At 45.5% G+C, this 20,774-nt stretch overlaps 1 protein-coding gene across 2 annotated transcripts in view; it reads right to left on the reverse strand.

The window, feature by feature from the left end:
* Nucleotides 1-55: 55 nt before the first annotated feature.
* ACTR5 (actin related protein 5) overlaps nt 56-20,774 on the reverse strand; it is a 27,451-nt gene continuing 6,732 nt past the window's right edge. The window contains exons 4-9 of one of the 2 annotated variants that reach the window (XM_017511980.2): nt 20,147-20,364; nt 19,309-19,491; nt 8,279-8,395; nt 7,402-7,541; nt 6,117-6,249; nt 56-1,644 (exon numbers count right to left, since the gene is read on the reverse strand). In XM_017511980.2, the coding sequence (XP_017367469.1) occupies nt 1,387-1,644; nt 6,117-6,249; nt 7,402-7,541; nt 8,279-8,395; nt 19,309-19,491; nt 20,147-20,364 (1,049 nt within the window). In that variant the 3' untranslated portion in view covers nt 56-1,386. The remainder of the gene's footprint in view (nt 1,645-6,116; nt 6,250-7,401; nt 7,542-8,278; nt 8,396-19,308; nt 19,492-20,146; nt 20,365-20,774) is intronic. The other variant, XM_017512002.2, reaches the window with a different exon arrangement.

Genomic DNA, 20,774 nt, shown 5'->3' on the forward strand with positions numbered 1-20,774 from the left:
AGTATCATCCCCCTGTGCATCTTCTATTTACGTTTGTGATAACCTTTCCTTTTTCCTCATTTTCCAGGGTCAGCTGTGGTCTTCCACTCTTTCCATCGCCACTACCCCTTCCCTCCTGGTCTGCAGTTTCTAAGCCCTTGAGAGCTGGAGATCCAGGTGGTGGCCCCTGGTAAACTGTATGAGCAAACAGGTTCTGAGGTGGCCTCATCAGAGGGCTGAGCTAGATGCTCCATGGGATTTAAAGGTGAAATTTGGTGACAATGGTATTAGCTCAGGGGCCTTCTGGAACCAATACTTGGGTGTCTTTGAGCCAAAATTTTCGCCAAGCAATCTCTGTAAAAGGGAGGGGTTATCCGTCCACTTAAGACAGAACTGGGAAGGCACAGGACACATGAGGTTATGGCAAAACTGCAAAGACTACAGGATAAACGTCCTCCAATCTTTGTTCTGAAAAGTCTGAAAAGGTTAAGCAGCCAACAAACTCAGATGGACAGAAATAAAACATCTGTAAGCCTTATGGTGGTAAAGTTTCCAGCAGAGAAAGAACAAAGTTGGGCCACTGGCTCTATTCCTGCCCATTCAGAAGAGGGCACCAACAAGTCCATGGCTTGCCGAGTGACCTCACATATTGGTAACTTTCTGGGCCTTTTCTCCTTATCTGAAAGAAAAAAAATAGGAGGAAGGAAATATTTCCAGCTTCTGAGGTGACTGCTTTTATTGCATATGAAAAAGGGTTTTTTGTAGAGACAAGGTCTTGCTATGTTGCCCAGGCTGGAGTGCAGTAGCTATTCACAGGTGCAATCACAGCACACTATAGCCTCGAACACCTGAGCTCAAGCGATCCTCCTGCCCTGGCATCCCACGTAGCTGGGACTTAACAGGGATGTGCCACTGTGCCCAGCAATAAACATTACCTTTTTTTATATACATGAAAGACCTCCCCTTGCTGGGCATTCATGCAACTTCTGAATATATTCAGAAGAATCAAGTATCTACACGGACAAGATAGATTTTAAAGGATTTTTTTTTAAAACATAAAAGACTCTAAAATGTGGTAAGAAATCAGTCTTGTGCATTCTGTACATCTGTATTCTCCATTCTGTCTTCATTTACTGCTACAGGAAGCTGATGCCACAGCTGGCCACAGTTGAACAAAGACATGAGAAGGCCAGTTAGTCTCTTCACCACAGAAGCCCCCAAGTGAACCTGCTTCTGCAGGGCAGTTCTCAGTGTCCCTTAACTTTGTTCTCCCCAGGAGAAATCCATTTTGCTGCCAAATGTGACCAGCAGACTTGGGCGGACACACCTAGCACAATCACAGTCCTGTCATGCTGCCAACGTGGCCCAAGGCATGGTGTGCAGGGCAGTGTACCTGGAGGGCCTGGGCTACGCCTGCTCGCCAGCACCACCTCCGCCAGCAGCAGAACCCTTGCTGGACGCCTGGGCATCTGAGGAGCGGGAGGCCTGCTTTGGCAGGCGGATGGGGACGTAGATGTTGGAAGCACAGTGCTCCTTGAGGTACTCTCCTCCCTTTTCTTCATATTCTTTCCTGGTGATCCAAACTTCACTGTCATCTAGGTGGTCCAAGGCCCAGTCACGAGCCCCGTACCAGGCATCCAGTACAGGGTTCGAGGCAAGTTGAACCTGAAACACAAAGATGATTCACCAGGATGCCTCCACCAGGGCTCCAGCTGTGAATGTTCACCTGGCTCAGCTATGGCCCCTGGCATTTTATTCCCAGAAATATACACATAGGTGGGCCCAGTGCACTCCAAGACAGTTCAGGGCTAGTTCTACACTCTGTAAACAAAGCTGAGCTGGAATGTCAGACTCTCCAGAACAGACGGTTTTCAGATAGTTTACAAACAAAAGACCTGCCACTCGAAAAGGGACCGTGGCCCAGCCTCCTGCTGCACGATGCTGTCAACCACAAGCTGTCAGGGAGAGGTGAAGCGGAGACCCATGACCTGAGGAAAAGGCCTTCCTAGCCCTCCTCCCCACTCTGAGCAGAGGGAAACAGAGGCTGCTGCAAGGTGACTCTAGCCAGGGTAGCAAAACAGCCTCAGGAGAAATGACAGCAGAGAGGGGTGACCTGGTCATTCTCAGTGAGGCTGCCAGCGCTTAGTTTCCCCTGCTTCTCACTGGAGTTGGTCCGGGGGTCAGCAGCTCTGAGAAGGCCCTCGGCTAGGCTGACCTGATCATTACGGTACTCTGCAGCTCCCATTGGGCCTCCTGTGTTCTGGAGTTACCTGCCTCACTTCCTACCTTCGTCTCACCTCCCCACTCCACCAATCCCGTGAGTTCCAGGTTGGAATGATGTTTTCAGAACTTTCGGGAGTGAGGGCAGAATCGGCATGCACAAACTGAGGTGGGAAAGTACAGACTCAGGAGTCCGGCTGCTGGGCTCGCCATGCAGGCAAGGGGCCTGTGAATGAGGGCCTTGTCACTAGGATAACCAGAGGCCCCACCCCCTGGCTTAGGGGGACTTACAGCATAAGTGTAAGGCATATGGTAGATGCCACCTAGTGGGGTATGGGTAGCTGTCATTACTAACAAAAAATGCAGCAAGATAGATGGTTAATAGACTATACAGCCACGAAAAGGATACTCTAGAAATGTACCTATTGATATAGAAAAACTCACAATAATTTGAAAGTAAAAAAAAATACAGGTTACAAAATAAGCTATCAACAATCCATTTTTGGTTAAAACCATACACGAGATGAAAGCAACCAGAAAGCATACAAAGAACATTACTTGCAGAGGATGAAACTACAGTTTTCTTGGTTTTCATTTTGGTTTGAATTGTCTGACATTTTTATGATGTTTAAAAATGTTCTGCTGTTTAAGGAAAAACAGAAACTTAAAAGAAAGTTGTGGCCAGGCATGGTGGCTCACGCCTGTAATCCAAGCACTTTGGAGGCCAAGACGGGCGGATCACCTGAGGTCGGGAGTTCAAGACCAGCCTAACCAACATGGTGAAACCCCGTCTTAAAAAAAAAAAAAAGAAAAGAAAATTGTAAATTTGCACATCTTTGGGTTCTCTTCCTTCTAATGATCACGGAGGGCCTTAGGTGGTTGGTATGTTTGAGCCATTGCTGAATACATAATCTAAAATTGGAACATCAGGGCTTAGTGATGGTGTGACACACTCATTACATGAGCAATGTGAAAGAGGGCAGAAACAGGAGGGGAGAGGGGAGCTGTGGCTGGCCAGGTGAGACCAGAACAGCAAAAGACAAGGCTGGGAAAAGCTCTGGCTGGTAGCAGCATTCCTGCAATGAACACTCACAAAGTAATTTGAAAATTACCAAGAAATAGATCTTGAAAATCCTCTACAATTTTTCTCCACTATTTCTTCATAAGTTGCTGCTGCCAGCATGACCCAGCCCCATGTTCACACCCCCCGCTGTCACCTCTTGGCTTCAGCGCTGCAGCTGTCTCCTGCTCCCCCTCTTCTTCCTCCACCTCCTTCTTAGACTCATGGGTGTCCTATGGCTCTTAAATGCTAGTGTTCTTTAGGGGTTCATCCTTAACATTACCTACCCTCCCAAAGAGTGCCCAGAGCACATTTATGCCTGTGGTGGGTGGGAGGGTGTTTATCTACCCTCTTGTCTTCCCCACCGAGCACTCATCTAGCTAACTGTGGCCATCTCTCCCTGTGTGTCCACTGGAAACTCAACCCACCCGGAAATAGAATGTACAATCCTCTCCCTTAAGCCTGTCCTTCCTCCCACTGTTCCTCATCCAGTGACTCTCCTATTCAGCAAACTAGTTGCTCCACCTAGAACTTGGGAGTTGTCTTAGGTCCTACTTCCCTCCTCAGATCCAACTTACTACTAAGCTCTGACAATTTCACTGCCTTAGCCTCTTTCACATCAACTCCCTCTCTTCCTCTCCCTCTGCCACTGCTGTCATATTTCCTGCATAGCTACCAAGTGACACTGAGCCAAGGGCTTAAAACATATTTCACAAGACAGTGGCTGTCTCTTTCCTAACAGAGGTGGATCTTGTAAGGAACAGAGGGAAGGACAGGGAAGGCTTCCTGGAGGAAGTGATTTCCAGGAAACCAGCCACTGAGAGGGTTGGATAAGCTAGGAAGAGTACTCTATACAAAAGGAGCCAGCATGTGGAAAGGCCCTGAGGCAGGAAAACATGGCAGCTCTGGAAAACTAATAGTAGTTAGCTGTGGCTGAAGTACAAGGTGGAGGGGGAAATGATGAGAGAACCCTGGACAGTTCTTCAAGGTCAGAACACAAGGGACCCTGGAAACCCTGGCGAGTACAGTGAGGACTTCCTCCTAGAGGCAGGGAAGCTGCCTCCTAAGTGGTCTGCTTCCAATATTTCTCCTAATACTCCATCTTGCACATCAGTATCAAATATATCTTACTAAAACGTAAATCAGATCACATCACTTCCCTGCTTAGAATCCTTTATGGTTCATCACTGTGGCCTAAAGACACGAGCTATGCAGAAGAGTTAATAGGACCGGCCTACTGTGACCTTAGAAAGGCACACTTACAAGTGTGGGCCTTGGCAGGCAACTGGGAACTTGAATTTTGGAAGGGTTCCCGCCATCACCTGGTAAGAGTGGGTCAGTATGCCCATTCATACAAATAATGTGGCTTATGCCAAATGCATGATTCCCTTCTGTGACCTTGGAATTTGGGTCTGCTCCAAGCAGGGGGGTACCTATATGATCAGCCCCCAAATACAAATCCTAGGCACTTCGTCTCCTACAAGCTTCCCTGGTTGGCGACATCTAATGTGCCCTTACGACACACTGTTGGAGAAATTATGTCCTGTGTGACTCCACAGGGAGAGGCCTCGGATGCTTATACCTGGTTGCTCCCAGATTTCCCCCGGGCACCTTGTCTCTCTGCTGATTTGCCATAGTAAGTCACAGCCATAAGTGTGATTATATACTGACTCCTGTGAATCCTCCCAGAGAATCATCCTGCCTGGAATGGTCTTAGGGACCCTCAGCACAACAGCTAGGGTCTGAGAGTTTATTACATGCAGACCCATTGTTAGGCGCTTGACGTGCACCAGTACACCAAATCCCAGCAACAGGTACTGATTACCCACTTTCTACCACTGAGAAAGCCGAAGTTTAGCACAATTCAGTAACGGTGGTGATGGAGTCAGGACCAAGTCCCAGAGATGCCGCCCTGAATGTACACTACATCATGCAGCAGAGCAGATCATGGCCAAGCTCCTTAGTAGGATGCACAGGCTCTGCACAGTCTGCACAATGTGGGCTTTGCCGACCTCTCTACCTCACCCACCTCCACTTCTCTTTATCGGCCACTCCAGCAACACTCAGTCACTTCTCACTCCCTCAACAAGCCTCTGGACCTGTGCCCTTGCTCACGCTAGTCCTTCCGTCTGGGATGTTCTCTCCAATGTACCCCTTGCCCCACACCGTCTACATGGCAAATGCTTATTCATCCTGAGAAGATCCAGATCCATGGAGCCTTTTTCTCTGAAAGCCAATGGAGACTGCCAGGTGCCCATGCCTGTACCGTCCCTTACGCTCCAATTTGCCTGGTTCCTGACGCTCAGATAGCAAGGTCCTTGCAGCCAGGTGCTATGTTCAGGACATCCCCATAGTGCCTGGTCCATGATGGGAGCTCATCAGACTGTGTTTCTTGGTAATCAGGGAGTTGGTAGATAAATTGTGAGGCATTCACACCAGTCATAAAGATAGTCTTTTAGAAGAATAATGACATGGGAAAATGTACATGACAGGTTCAGTTCAGCTTACAAAGCAGTACACACTCACATGTGTAGAAAATTTAAGATGCACAAGCTCTGCCTGTAGAGCCAGGGACTTTGTAGGGAGAAAGGCTTATTCTTGATGTACACTCTTTTGTACTCTTAGAATTATATGCATGTCTTCATCTTCCAATTTAAAGAAACCACAAAATAGTATATAAAACATGATTCCCATTTTGCTTGAAAAATTAAACATAGACTTAAGACTAGAAGTCACAGAAATGTTAACAGTGATATTTCAGCATGGAGTTATAAAATAATTTACGCTTTATTACTTTTGCAAACAGAAAACAGGTAATGCTGTTTTCAAAATAACTGGCTACCCAAACAATCAGTACCTGAAAAGAAGACTGGAAGGGTCTCATCTCCAACAGCTCCTTCTCCATTCTGGCTTTCATCCCAGGATACATCGTGTTCCCGCCAGTGAGGAAAACGTTCTGAACCAGCATTTCCTGAATGTCTTTTGGGTACCTAGGAAAGAAACGACTCCTGATATAGTCCCTTAACTCGAATCAGAATGAAATGCGGATGCAGAAATGTAAGCTCTCAATACAAAACAGAATCTACACAAAAAGCTAAAAAAAAAAAAAAAAAAAAAAAGTCAAAACTTTCATTTTCCATTTGCGTCTCTACAGAATGCCAGCCCAATGTTTCCAAACAGCCAGTCAAAACCATAATTTGAATGGTCAACTGACTTTCTCAACATGATTAGAATTTTTATACCTTTCTAATAAATTTTTTTTAAATAAACTTTATTGAGGATAAATTTACAAACATTTTGATAAAGGCTAACAAATTTATACATTCCACTAACTATCACTACAATTGAGACACAAAACATTTCCATTATTCACAAAGGCCATGCCTCCCTTTTGAGGGCCCATCTATCTATCTGTGCTTTCTTTTTATCTTTTTTAATAACAGCTTTATCTAATACATATTTGATCACTTTCCCAACCACTGTTAAGACAAAGCTCAAAGCCACTCAAAGTACCTGCAGCAGCTTTTTTTCCTTGCTAGGTACAAGTTTCCCTGCTGTTTTAGCCAACACAGCCACAGCACTATAAAATTCTATTCCCTACTTGCCCAACTTGAATTATCAAACTCACACTGCAGGAAAATGCCCACACAAATGGGTAAAATGCCTGCATTCTTATGGAAATGTAAACTCTTAAATAAGTAAAATGCCTGCAAGGAGGGAAAAAAAACTTTTATTAGCTCTGCAATATTTTTAGGGTGATTTAAAATCACTAGTTTTTTTGTTTTTTTCTTTTAGAATTAATGCCAAGTAGACACTTGGCATTCAAAAATCACTAGTCTTTAATAATGTGAAGGTTTGCATAGAAACCAGTGTACATGTTATCAGGTTGTTCAAACTTAAAAGACACTCTTAAGGCTCCTCAAGTCTACCCAGCATTTACAGGTTCAGAAAACAACTACAGAGCCCCAGTGAGGTGCCAGCCTGGTCATAAGATATTAAGGGAAATCTATCTGAGCATAGCAAATCAATGAAAAGAAGAGTGAGATGCATTTTCAAGTGCCTGACCATCAAATCTACCATTCAATGCAAAATCCCAGGAAATGGTTCAGGAAACATAAGGAAAAGCAGATTCACTGTCTCACCTGTCCAGAATGTACTGCAGAGTCTCTGCAATCCCAGCCTGCTCTTCTCCTATGAGAGATGGCTGGAAAATAATTTCTGGAGCTCGAATTCTTTCTGTCCCAACAAACAGCTGGTGATATGCTGCCAAGTTAAACACGGGCTTTAAAAACCCAAGGTTTAAAAGATATTTTTAGGCCAAATGACAAACATTCCAGTTGCTAGTTTCCTCAAACTGCATTTCTTATCCCAAGTTTCTGTCCTTTGTTAATGCCAGGATAGCTTCTCCCAACTCTCTCCGCTTGCTAATTCAATTTCCTACCTTCTTTCAACCTGTGTATTATAAACACATACATGTTTCCATCATGAAATGGTCCCTGAGTTACAGGGAGAGACTTTGTGGAGAGCAGTAAAAGGCTCAGCCTAGAGGACAAGTCTCCTGCTCAGCGCCTTGCTTAGTGTCCCATCCCTGCATGGAAGCTCTCTCCCAGGTGGGCCTCAGACTTAGGACAGGTTATCTGGTTGTCATTGTAGTGACGGAAACATACACTCCAAAGAGGATTACGTGTACTGGCATTGGCTTGAACATCAATGAAACCATATAAGCCAGTCTTCAGATCTCAAGTTCCCAATTACTCTCCCAAATGTTTCTGCCGGGTGGATTGTTTCTCACAGATTCACAGATCTTGGCACTGGAACCAATCAATCAATCACTGGGGGAAAAAAAAAAAATCCCTGACTTCAGATGTTTTAAGTATTGGTACCCAATTTTCTAAAAAAAATATAACAGGTTTTTCTTTTTCTTTTTTTTTTTTTTAAGTCCTAAAGAAGCAGACTAGCCCAGTCATTTATGTCAACACCTTCAAAGAATAAGCATGTTCTGGGTTGTGAGAATCAAACCTGGACAGTGGTGACCGGCTTCTCCACTCCAGGTGTTTCCTCTGAAAACAAGGGATCAAAATCATTCATGCTTTCCACATCTTCCAAAGACGGCTCCAGCTGCTCCAGGTCAGGGGTCTAAGAGAAGAAGAGAAGCAGCAAAACGAAACAGAACCTGTACCTCCAGCAGGCCTCAGTTCTATCATTTTGGTGCCACGAAAAAGAACTGGGATCTTGCCCAATGTTCTAAAACCTTATATAAAAACTATGAAAATTTTTCTAAGCTATTTTTAAAAAGCACACATGAACATGAAGACTAAAAAGCCAGGAACGGGCTTTGCTTTGATCTCCTACCTTTCCTACTTTATACAAGCCTCACCAACCCCCGCCTTCTCTAAAGCCTTCTGATGGTGCCAGCTCATGGCTGGCCCCGTGGAAGACTTGCTGCTTGCATGAGTCACACCACCACACACGCGACTCTGAGAGAAGGGTGTGACAGCTGCTATCCTACAAGGCAGCTAGACTACAAGAAAAGTTAAAGCAGCCTCTTAATAATTTATAAATACATCTGCTGGCCAGGACCAGTGGCTCATGCCTCTAATCCCAGCACTTTGGGAGGCAGAGGCAAGCAGGCTGCTTGAGCCCAGGAGCTCGAGACCAGTGTGGGCAACATGGTGAAATCCCGTCTCCACAAAAAATACAAACATTAGCTGGGTGTGGTGGTGTGCACCTGTGGTCCCAGCTACGTGGGAAGCTGAGGTGGGAGGATCACTTGAGCCTGGGAGGTTGAGGCTACAGTGAGCCATGATCACGCCACTGCACTCCAGCCTGGGTGAAAGAGCAAGACCCTGGCTCAGAAATATAAATAAATATATGTGGCAACATTAATGAGCTCAACAATCAGTTCCTTAGTAGGTACCGTTGGGCTGGGAATGGGACTAGAGGCCACAAGGCAGCAGAGTGCTTCCTATCTGTGGAGTCCTGCAGAACAAGTTCTGCTCTATGACCACAATGAACTTGGGTGGGGTCTAGACATGCTGGCACCATTCCCAAAAGAGGAGTCAGGGCACTTTAAATTTTAACCTGTACAAAATAAGTTAGCCATCTTAAGTTAGCCATTTTTAAGTTAGTGACATCTTTAGCCATCTGTCACTGGACTCAGTGGTGAGAAGTTCCAGGTAGAAATATTTAGTTGCACCCCAAAGAGGAATGCTGTAACAATGACAGCTGCTGCAGAATGGACTGTCTTATGAGGTAGTGTCTTGGGAGGGTTCAAGCAGAGTACAACCTATAGCCAAGTATGCCTGAGAGGAGACTGCACCACTGAGTATGCATTCTCTGAGTCTCTCCTTACTCTCGGAATTTATGAAGTATGTAAATTACCAACATAATTCAGAGGACTTAAATATACTTCTCTAGAACCTACTCATATATACTGCAAATGTAAACTGGCATTCAAATAAGGCAATACCCCTCAACACCCCACACACATTCACACACCAAAAGTCATGAGGCAAATATGGCATGCAAGATGGGTGACAATGTACTCGAAATTCTGTTCAGTATAGATGATTCTACAATATTTGAGGGGGGTTTTCCAGGCTTGAGGATAAAGCCTGGAAAGGAAAGCGAATGTCTCTTCATGAGAGGCTTGTGTACAGGAGAGGGGGCTGGTTTGCAGAGGTAATTTGAGGGGGAAAGAAGATGGGTATGTGACAAGAATCTAAAGAATCTTGCTCTCAGGGAAGGAAGCAAAAGCCGTCCCTGCCAATACCGAATGAGACGCAGAGGGGAGGGACACCTGCTATCTGCACAATCCTCACTGCAGAGATTTATTACTGTATTTGATGGGTGAGGAAGCTGTGGCTCAGACAAGTGAAGTAACTTGCCCAAGGTCACATCATACAAGCAGGCAGTGGACACGTGGGAGGAGACAGAACTGCTCAGTTCCAAAGTCTCTGTTCTGCCTTAAGCTGCAGTTCTATAAATCATGAGCCTAAGACAACTGGGGCATTAGGAATATGGAAAAGATCTAGCCTAAGGTCAGAATAGGTAATATAAGAGATGAATGAAAGATTTTACATGCAGCAGCAAGTCCAGCTGAAGGCAATGGCAGGCTCCTCTGTTCAAGCAGGGACAGCAGAGAAGGAGTAAAGGAACATTCCCTTGCGTCTGCAGTTTGTGATCCGGAAGACTCTCAGCTCCCCTCACAAGAAAGGAGCACTACCCCAGGAGTGTCTGTGCCTATTCTGGCTTGGCACCAAACCCAGCTCTTCAGGAATGACCCCAAAGAGGTTCCAGGAGAGGACTGGAAATTGGTCATCAAAGTTCTTTTTCATTTGGTGCTTTGTCATCTGGGGGAACCAGGAGGCAAGGTGGCATTAACAGGAAGTGGTCAGGCTCTGGAGTCACATTGCTGCAGCTCAGAATGGCAACCAAAGGTATATTAAAGGTCACAGTGAACCAGGCATAGTGGCTCACGCCAATAATCCCAGCACTTTAGGAGGCCGAGGCAGGCAGATCACAAGGTCAGGAGATCGAGGCCATCCTGGCTAACATGGTGAAACCCTGTATCTACTAAAAATACAAAAAATTAGCTGGGCATGGTGGTGGGCGCCTGTAATCCCAACTACTTGGGAGGCTGAGGCAGGAGAATCTTTTTTTTTTTTTTTTTTTTTTTTTTTGAGACGGAGTTTCGCTCTTGTTACCCAGGCTGGAGTGCAATGGTGCGATCTCGGCTCACCGCAACCTCTGCCTCCTGGGTTCAGGCAATTCTCCTGCCTCAACCTCCTCAGTAGCTGGGATTACAGGCACGCGCCACCATGCCCAGCTAATGTTTTTGTATTTTTAGTAGAGACGGGGTTTCACCATGTTCACCAGGATGGTCTCGATCTCTTGACCTCATGATCCACCCGCCTCGGCCTCCCAAAGTGCTGGGATTACAGGCTTGAGCCACCGCGCCCGGCCTCAGGAGAATCTTTTGAATCTGGGAGGCAGAGTCTGCAGTGAGCCACAATCGTGCCACTGCACTCCAGTCTGGTGACAGAGTGAGACTCCATCTCAAAAAAAAAAAAAAAAAAAAAAAGGTCACAGTGGCAGAATTGGGAAAAGTATACTCTGAGCCGCTTCTCCATCTATGTGTAAGTGGGACACACAGTTAGGACGGCGGTGGGTGAGAAAAGAACAACTAACTCTTTCCTCTTCCCTTTTAAATACACACTCAATTTGGACCCTTAAATAATTCCGTTATATTACTGGGTTGAAGACAAAGATGTCATCTGTGTATTTAAAACAACTACAGACAAAACCTGTAACCTGTGATTCCCCAAGTAATGGGTGAAAACAAGCACTGGCTCCACTGGGGTCCTTCCTCTCTACACCGCACATTTTTACCCTATTCGTCGTCTTCATCCTAACCTCCCCTCCAGCCTCCCTCAATCCAAGTGATGACCTTTCCTGTGGATTCACATGCCCTTCTCTACTTGGCCTGGAATCCAATCACTTTAGCCACCATCCGTCGTCGAACTCTATCTGCTTCTGTTACACCCAACCAACAAGCCTGCAGGCTAAACGATGCCTCTCCACACTCTTTCCACTTGCGCTCTGGAGCAGATTATATTTTAAAAGAAGGTCACAACAGTAACATCTATCCCACATACTTTTCTGTAATACGACCTTGACACTCCCTGTAAAGAGGTGGCGGGTCTTTGTTTCCTCGCCTTGAGTCTTTGTGGGGAATTGTGAGGACTACGACCAACAAAGTATGTGCAAATGATGTCATGTGATTTCTGAGGTAAGGTCCTAAAAGGTCATGCAGTTCTCTTATCATCTCTTGAAACATTCACTCTCTGGCTGCTCTCTTGGGAAGCTCCCTCTTGGAAGCCAGTGGTCAAGCTGGGAGGAGCCCAAGGCATACGAAGAGGCCATGTGTGGGTGCCTGTCAAGTGTCCCCCATAAACCCAGCCCTTGAGCCCTCCCAGCCCAGATACCAGACAGGTAAGTGAAAAACCCTCCACCTGATTCCCGTCCCTCACTGTTTAAGTTTTCCCAGCAGTGGCTCCAGGCACCTTGAAGCAGAGATCCCTGCTGTATCCTCTCTAAATTCCTCTCCTATCAAACCCGAGAGCACAATAAAATGGTGGTTGTTTTATGCTGCTAAGTTTGGAGTGGTTTTTGTAGCAACAGAAAAGTTAAATACTCTCCAGGGGGGCAGGAGTGCAGAAAGCCCCAGGTGCTATTTTGGCAATTCTGAGGTTACTTTTCAGCTTCTTTGTGCCTGCCCTTTCCCACAGTCCCTTTCCACAGCCCCCTTTCTAATATCAACCCTGGAAATCTTAAAAGATCACCTCAGTTGCTTCAAAAACTGAACTTCCCTCTTAATTCTTCATTCTACTTCCTTAAATGTTTTCTTGTCCTTGAAAGCGTTTCAAGGTTCTAGCAGGGGAACGCAGCTACTGCTATGCCCTTGACCGAAGAGTGGTCCTCCTCTATTGGTGATGGTCATTCTCTTTGATCAAGTGTGCAGCTTCGGGAGGGATGCGCATGAAGTGGTGAGGACAGAAGGGGACACCTGCCTAGCCAGACAGATCAGTCGAATCAACCGCACCAATCATCACAGCCAGATCACCCCCATGTCCTATTTTCTTATCCTTTCTTTTTTTTTTTGAGACGGAGTCTCACTCTGTTGCCCAGGCTAGAATGCAGTGGCATGACCTCGGCTCACCGCAACCTCTGCCTCCCAAGTTCAAGCAATTCTCCTGCCTCAGCCTCCTGAATATCTAGGATTATAGGAGCATGCCACCACACCCAACCAATTTTTGCATTTTTAGTAGAGATGGGGTTTCACCATGTTGGTCAGGCTGGTCTCGAACTCCTGACCTTGTGAGTTGCCCACCTTGGCCTCCCAAAGTGCTGGGATTACAGGAGTGAGCCACCACACCTGGTCTTTTCCTATCCTTTCAAGCCTTCCTTGTTTCAAAAAATAATCTGTCATCCTAGGTTAAGCTGACCATTCAAGCTCTTAACTCTCCCATCAATTCTTTCGGCCTCCTTTATCTCTGACTGCTTTTTCTCAATCTCCATCCTGGCTTTTCTTCTGTCACCTAACTCTCAAGTGGTGGCATTCTCCAGGCATTTTTCTTTTCTCCCTCCCATTGACTCTGTCCTCGCATAGCTCCACATGATGTCCCATAGAGTCCTGAAAGGCTCCAACTGATGTCCCACAGAGATTTTAAAGATACGGGGCTCAGGGCCAGGCACAGTGACTCGTGCCTGTAATCCCTGCACTTTGAAAGGCAAAAGTGGGAGGCTTGCTTAAAGCCAGGAGTTCAAGAACAGCCTGGGCAACACAGGGAGCCCTGTCTCTATAACAAATTAAAAAGGAAAAAATTAGGCTGGGTACAGTGGCTCATGCTTGTAATCCCAGCACTTTGGGAGGCTGAGGCAAGCAGATCACTTGAGGCCAGGAGATTGAGACCAGCTGGCCAACACAGTGAAACCATGTCTCTACTAAAAATATTTTAAAAATTAGTGGGGCATGGTGGTGGGTACCTACAATCCCAGCCACTTGGGAGGCTAAGGCAGGAAAATCGCTTGAACCCAGGAGGCAGAGGTTGCAGTGAGCCGAGATCAAGCCATTGCAATCCAGCCTGGGCAACAAGAACAAAACTCTGTCTCAAAAAAAAAAAACCAAAAAAACAAAAATTAGCTGGGCATGTTGGTGCATACCTGTAGTCCTAGCTACTAGGGAGGCTGAGGTGGGAGGATAAATTGAGCCCAGGAGTTTGAAGTTATGGTGAGCCATCATCGCACCATGGATTCTATCCTGGGCAAGAGTAAGATCCAATCTCTTTTTTTTTTTTTTTTTTTGAGACGAGGTCTCGCTATGTTGCCCAGGCTGGAGTGCAGTGGCTATTCACAGGCAAGATCCCACTACTGATCAGCACAGGAGTTTTGACCTGCTCCGTTTCCAGCCTGGGCTGGTTCACCCCTCCTTAGGCAATCCGGTGGTCCCCTACTCCTGGGAGGTTACCACATTGATGCCAAACTTAATGTGGACACCCAATTGGCATAGCGCACTACAGCCCAGAACTCCTGGGCTCAAGAGATCCTCCCACCTCAGCCTCCCAAGTAGCTGGGACTACAGGCATGCGCCACCATGCCCGGCAAGATCCAATCTCTTAAAAAAAAAAATGGTGCTCAAAACTGAGCTCATTTTATCTTCCCAAACTTGGTCAAGGGCACTACCATCTACCTACTACCTTTCAATACAGCCTAAGAGTTATAAGAGTGGAATCTGGAACTGAATGGCTTGTGTTTGAATCTGACCAGCACTACTTCTAGCTAAGTGACCTCACTCCAAATCCTTCCTTGTCTGAAAAAGTGGGATAACAACAGCACATACATGCTGACTTGTATACCTACCCTAACCCTAACCAGAAGGACACCTGTGTAAGTGCTCAGCAAGGGGTTGGCACATGCCACATGCTCTATTATCAACAGCCACTGCTACTCTTGTCACCTTGACTTGTAAATGGCAGCGAGATCTTGGGATCCTACATCTCAAGTGTCTCCTTCTCCACCCTCCATCCCCAAGGCTGCTGACACATTTCAGGTCCACACTGGCTCTCTTCTGTACAATATAACACTTTTTGTTTTGTTTTCCCACCTGCAGCCTCACCCCTTCCCCCTTCAACCCATCATCCTAACTGCTGCCAATTAGTTTCTCAAAACAAAACCTCACCGTCTTGTTACCCTTGCTCAACATCCCTGGAAGGCTCTGGGTGTCTGAAGGATGACATGCAGGCTCGTAAGCCTGATGAGTAAAGATCTTAATAGTCACCTCCACTTCATTACCCACCACAGCCTTTCTTGTTCACACTACATATACTGGCATGTGTGGTTCTTTCCACCTAAAATGTCCTTCCCTCCTCCTTTGCTACCTACTGAAATCAAATAATCTTCCTTTTTTTTTTTAGACAGGGTCTCATTCTGTTGCCCAGGCTGGAATGCAGTGGCACAACCACGGCTCACTGCAGCCTCGAACTCCTCTCAAGCAGCTGAAACTACAGATGCATGCCCAGCTAATTAAAAAAAATTTTTTTTTAGAGATGGGGGTCTATGTGGCTCAGGGGTTGGTCTCAAACTCCTGGGTTCAAGTGATTCTCCCTCCTTAGCCTCTCAGTGTTGGAATTACAGATGTGAGCCACTGTGCCCAGCCCAAATAATCTTTCAAGGACCACCTGAAACATTATCCTTTCTCAAAAAACCAAATGTGTATTCTCACACACATTTACCACCACACCTGCTACGCTCCATTATAGTCAGCTAAGCATGGTGCTACAGCCCTCGTTTTTTGTTTTTGAGGTACCCAGGAAGGAGGAATTGTATCTTAATCACCTCTGCATCCCTGGTATACTATGCCTGGCACTGAGTGGTGGGCCCCTGGGATATACCCTCAAATTTCCCTGGAATAGAGGTGATTGTAAAGCTTTGGGTTCCAAGAGGTGTCTTCAGATGCCAAAAAAAAAAAAAAAAAAAAAAAATCAATATTCACCTTCACCTAGCTTCATTCCAAAGCATACCATCTTAAGGTAACTTCTTAGCTTTACAAAAATTATTAAAAGGATATTTACTTATCCCAATTCATATGATTCACAGAGAGGAACAAAGCTGATAAAATTTCATCACAGAGAACAGGCATCCAACAGAGAATAGTTTTCTCTGCCACAGCTGGCTTCTCCCCCGCTAGAGTTTGCCAGGGTCTCCACACGTCTTATGTGGTGTTCAGAAACACTAATATGACTGTTCTTTTGGAATATTAGTGTTCTTTTGGAACACTAATATGACTGTTCTGCATGGAATGACAGTTTGCCAAGGCCTATCACAGAAGATGTAGCATGGTTCCCTAAAACAGCCTTGAGCAGAATAAGAAGCAGCAGAGGCCAACCCTGATCTTGGGTAATAAAGCCAGAGAACTTTCCATATTTGGCCCATTGTGTTTTCCAACAAATGATGATGCTCAAAAACTGTGTTCTCCCCCTCCTACCCTCTTATGCTGTGCTTGTAGCTACAAAAAGTAATCATCTTCTGGTTTAAATGCTTCATTTGAATGCTAACAAAACCTGCTCCTTCACAACATACTCACAGGAATAACTGCAGAATAGCAAGGGCCAGAATAGATTGGCCTATAAGAAAAAATAGATTTTTGGGACCACTATAAGTAAAATTCCAGCTGTATTAATTCAATTCAGCCATTATTGCTTAAGTGGTATTTCAATATGAATTTTGGTTCACATATACCCATTCAATTCATTCTAAATGAATTACATTGTTAGAAAATACTTTTTGAAAGGTAGAACTGGCTAGCCAGTGCCATGGTCAAATCTATCCCATAAATGTGACTGTAATTGACTTTAATCATTAAGAATGACCCTAAAATGCTGACTAACCATTAACGCTTTGGTGACTGATCATCATTTTTTTTTTGGAGACGGAGTCTCACTCTGTCACCCAGGCTGGAGTACAATGGTGCAATCCCAGCTCACTACAACCTCCAACTCCCCGGTTCAAGCAATTCTCCCGCCTTAGCCTCCTGAGTAGCTGGGACTATAGGTGCCTGTCATCACACCTGGCTCATTTTTGTATTTTTAGTAGAGACAGGGTTTCACCATGTTGGCCAGGCTGGTCTAGAATTCCTGACCTCAGATGATCTGCCCGCCTCGGCCTTCCAAAATGCTGGGATTAGTGAGCCGCCATGACCAGCCTGACTGATCATCAAACTTGTGCATACAGAAAAATCTTTTGAAGTCCAACATTTCAAAATCCCCCAACTCAAGGAGATTTAAATGTATGTGCCAGAGCCTAAAATGAAGTAGGTGCCTACTAAGTATCTGACGTAAGAACGGAGGAATGGGTGGTGAATCACAGCATGTAACAAATGCAGACAAATGAACAAAGAAAAGGAAACGCTAGTTTCCCACTGCTGAAGAATCATATCTTCACAGCTGCTTTTTATTTTTTTTTCCCTTCTGAAATCTGAAATCCCTTGTCTGCATGTGACTTAGTGGTACTGCTTTGGTATAAAGAAGAGTATGTCCTGCTAACGTCTCACGCATGATAAAAACTAAATATGGATGAATACATAACAAAGACAGCATGGTTCTGGATTTCAGTAAACAAAAGCTCAAATCTGAAATAAAGACCTGAAAACCAAGAGCAGCAAAATGGAAAAGGCACAGTCATTCAACTGAGGATGCCATGTTGGAAGAAGATGGTAAAGGCCCCTGCTACACAAGATCTTAGTGATCCAGTAAGGTGTATATCGGAAGCCTATCTCAGGATCTACTCTACAGAGCATACGCTCATGTACTATCCTCACATAGTCTACAGCCTGTCAACGAGACGTAGAAAATGCAATGGTGAGAGCAGAAACTATGAGTGAACCTCCGGCTGGTAGCCCATCACTGCAAAACCAAGCTTCCTTCTGAGCCAAAGGCAGCTCTGACATCACTGATGAGCACCATGCTACACCCAGCATCAAATGGCACTGACTTGGGTTTTTCCAAAGTATCGTTTTTTTTCTAAAAGGATAGGTAATCAAAAGCTTAATCAAAGTTGATTAAAAAAAAAAAAAAACACAAAGACAAGAGGAGAGTCTGGTTTATCCTGCCCAAAACATGTCTCAAGGCAATGAATAAGTTCCTTTGTTTTGGAATCCTAGGCATGACTGAGCCAGAAACAGTATGTACACTTACTAACTTTTTGTTCCAGTTCGAAAGGAAGGAGACTCAACTGGTGACTTCTGGACTGAGGAGTGACCCACAGGCTGCCCCTCTACCATATAGGCGCTAAGATGCTAGGGTCTAAGCTCTTTTGGCCACATCAACACTTACTAACAGCCAGTATCGTGGCTCAAACCTGTCATTCGAGTGCTTTGGGAGGCTGAGGTGAAAGGTTCACTTGAGGCCAGGAGATTGAGACCAGCCTGGATAACATGGTAAGACCCCACCTCTACAAAAATTGACTTGGGCATGGTGGTGCTCACCTGTAGTCCTAGCTACATAGGAGACTGAGATGGGAGGATCCACTTAAGCCCAGGAATTTGAGTTACACTGAGCTATGATCATGTAACTGCCTGCCAACTGGGCAACAAAGTGAGACCCTGTCTCAAACAAAAACACTTATTATTATTTTTTGAGACAGAGTTTTGCTCTTGTTACCCAGACTGGTGTGCAATGGCGTGATCTCAGATCACTGCAACCTCTACCTCCCAGTTTCAAGCAATTCTCCTGCCTTAGCCTCCCATGTAGCTGGGATTACAGGCACGTGCCACCACACCTGGTTAATTTTGTATTTTTAGTAGAGACAGGGTTTCACCACGTTGGCCAGGCCAGTCTCAAACTCCTGACCTCAGGTGATCCACCCACCTCGGCCTCCCAAAGTGTTGGGATTACAAGCGTGAACCAACATGCCCGGCTTCAAAAACACTTCTTAACAGTGCACTGGTGAGGAAACAGAAAAGAGACAAAGAGAAAATCAAAAAGCTTATTCAAAGGGTCTTAGGAACTAATAAAAGGCTGATCTTAAGGCAATCTATAAATGTATTACTGAGTATAACTACCAGCTGCTGTCAAAAATTCATAAATCGTGTATGAAAGCATGATCCCTGTCCTTAGGGAACATCAAGATGGAAAGAAGGTAAGTGAACGATCAACCATAATGTATTTAATAAAACGTGAGAAGAAAATTAAAGGATGTGTATGACTGCCACTGACTATCAGTGGAGCTGGTTTAGGTTCAAGACAGCACCACAGGTTTGGTGTGTGAATGTTCTTCCTATGTTAAATGCACTTTCTGCTCTCAGGGATTGGGGATCTACAGGGTGAAAACCCTTCTGGTAAAACGTCAGTGGGTACAAGGTCAGTGCCATCTCTGCCACCACCTCTGCTCTCTTCTCCTCCTGACTCTGGGCACAACCCCCTTTGATGTCAGCCCTCTTCAGGACACTCCTTCCCTCAAGAAGGACTGCTCCTTCTAAGGCTCTCAGTTACCTCTGGCTTGCTGTCTACCACATCCACCTCGAGGTTGACTTCCGCTTGGAGGATTTTCTGCTTAGCCTGCTCCACTGCGGCACTGAGCTTCTGTATGTAGGACTGCAGTTCTTCTGGGGAGTCCATATTCAGCTCTATCAGAGCTTTGTGAAACTGATCCATCTGGCCATCCTCTAGAAGTTCCTGAAAACAGAGCAGTCACAAACAGGAAGGAAAGTAGCTTCTAAGCCAAACAGAGAAAACTACAGCTGGAGGGGGCTTCCAGAGCTCCCCTGGTCTACCCTGCACAGAGTCACACCTCCAGCTCCCTCCAGTTTCCCACAGCTGTCTCTGGGCTAGCACTGCATCACAGTTCCAGCAACATCTGATTAAGTAACACTGATTAGGTGGTGATGGATGTCTAAAAGGTTGTTACCTTTTTTGGGGGGGGCCGGTGGGGGGCATGTGGAAGAAAATAGGAAAGTTACTAAGAGGAGACATGAAAGGAGGCTTCTGGGATGCTGATAATGCTGTTTCTTGACCTGACAGCAGACATATGGGTGAGCTTCACTTTGAAAATCCATCAAGATGAAACATAAAGATTTGTGCGTTTTGCATCATGTATGCTACACTAAAATTGAAAAGTTTAAAAAAAAAAATGGAGTTTATAAGGTGAAAATAAATAATGCTGGAGTCCACAGCTCTTTCGGAAACAGCTGCTTCTAAACTGTATTCTATGCTGATGATTTCCCTGGACTCCAAAGGTGACAAACAGTCAAAGCATCTTAAGGCCAAGGAAAAATACACAAGAAAGTCTTCTGAGACCATCTTGTTGGCACGGCTGGGTGTCTGCTCTTACCTGCACGTACAGCAGTCGGTCCAGCCGCTCCTGATCCAGCTGCAGCTTCTCCTCTCGCCGCCGGGCATTGAGCTCCTGCAGCCGCCGCAATTGCTGCTGCCGCCTTTCTTGTTTCTCCTCAGAGGTCAGAGTGCTGCCCAGGAGCTTGCTGGAAAATGGGAGCTGCATCTTGTGGACATTATTCTCATAATAATCAGGACACCGCCATTTGTGTAATTCTTCGAAGAAACAATTTTGAAAGTTAGGAAATGGAAACACTATTAACACAACAATTAAAGTCAATAGCAGCATTCCAGATATAGGTCAAATGGAGAAAATACACTCCACCCAATCCCTGCATCCACTCAATCAACTAAAAGAAGCTGTCTAACTTGGACATAATGCCAGCAGGCCCATTCTAAAAGAACTGCTAAGTAAAGTTCTTCCAGAAGGAAGCTTGGAACATCAGGAATGAAGGAAGAGCAACAGAAATGATGAAAATCTGGTTAAACATAACAGACTAATCTCCGCCGGGCGCGGTGGCTCAAGCCTGTAATCCCAGCACTTTGGGAGGCCGAGGCGGGTGGATCACGAGGTCAAGAGATCGAGACCATCCTGGTCAACATGGTGAAACCCCGTCTCTACTAAA

The sequence above is a fragment of the Cebus imitator genome, unplaced genomic scaffold, assembly GCF_001604975.1.
Source record: "Cebus imitator isolate Cc_AM_T3 unplaced genomic scaffold, Cebus_imitator-1.0 Scaffold18, whole genome shotgun sequence".
Classification (NCBI taxonomy): Eukaryota; Metazoa; Chordata; class Mammalia; order Primates; family Cebidae; genus Cebus; species Cebus imitator.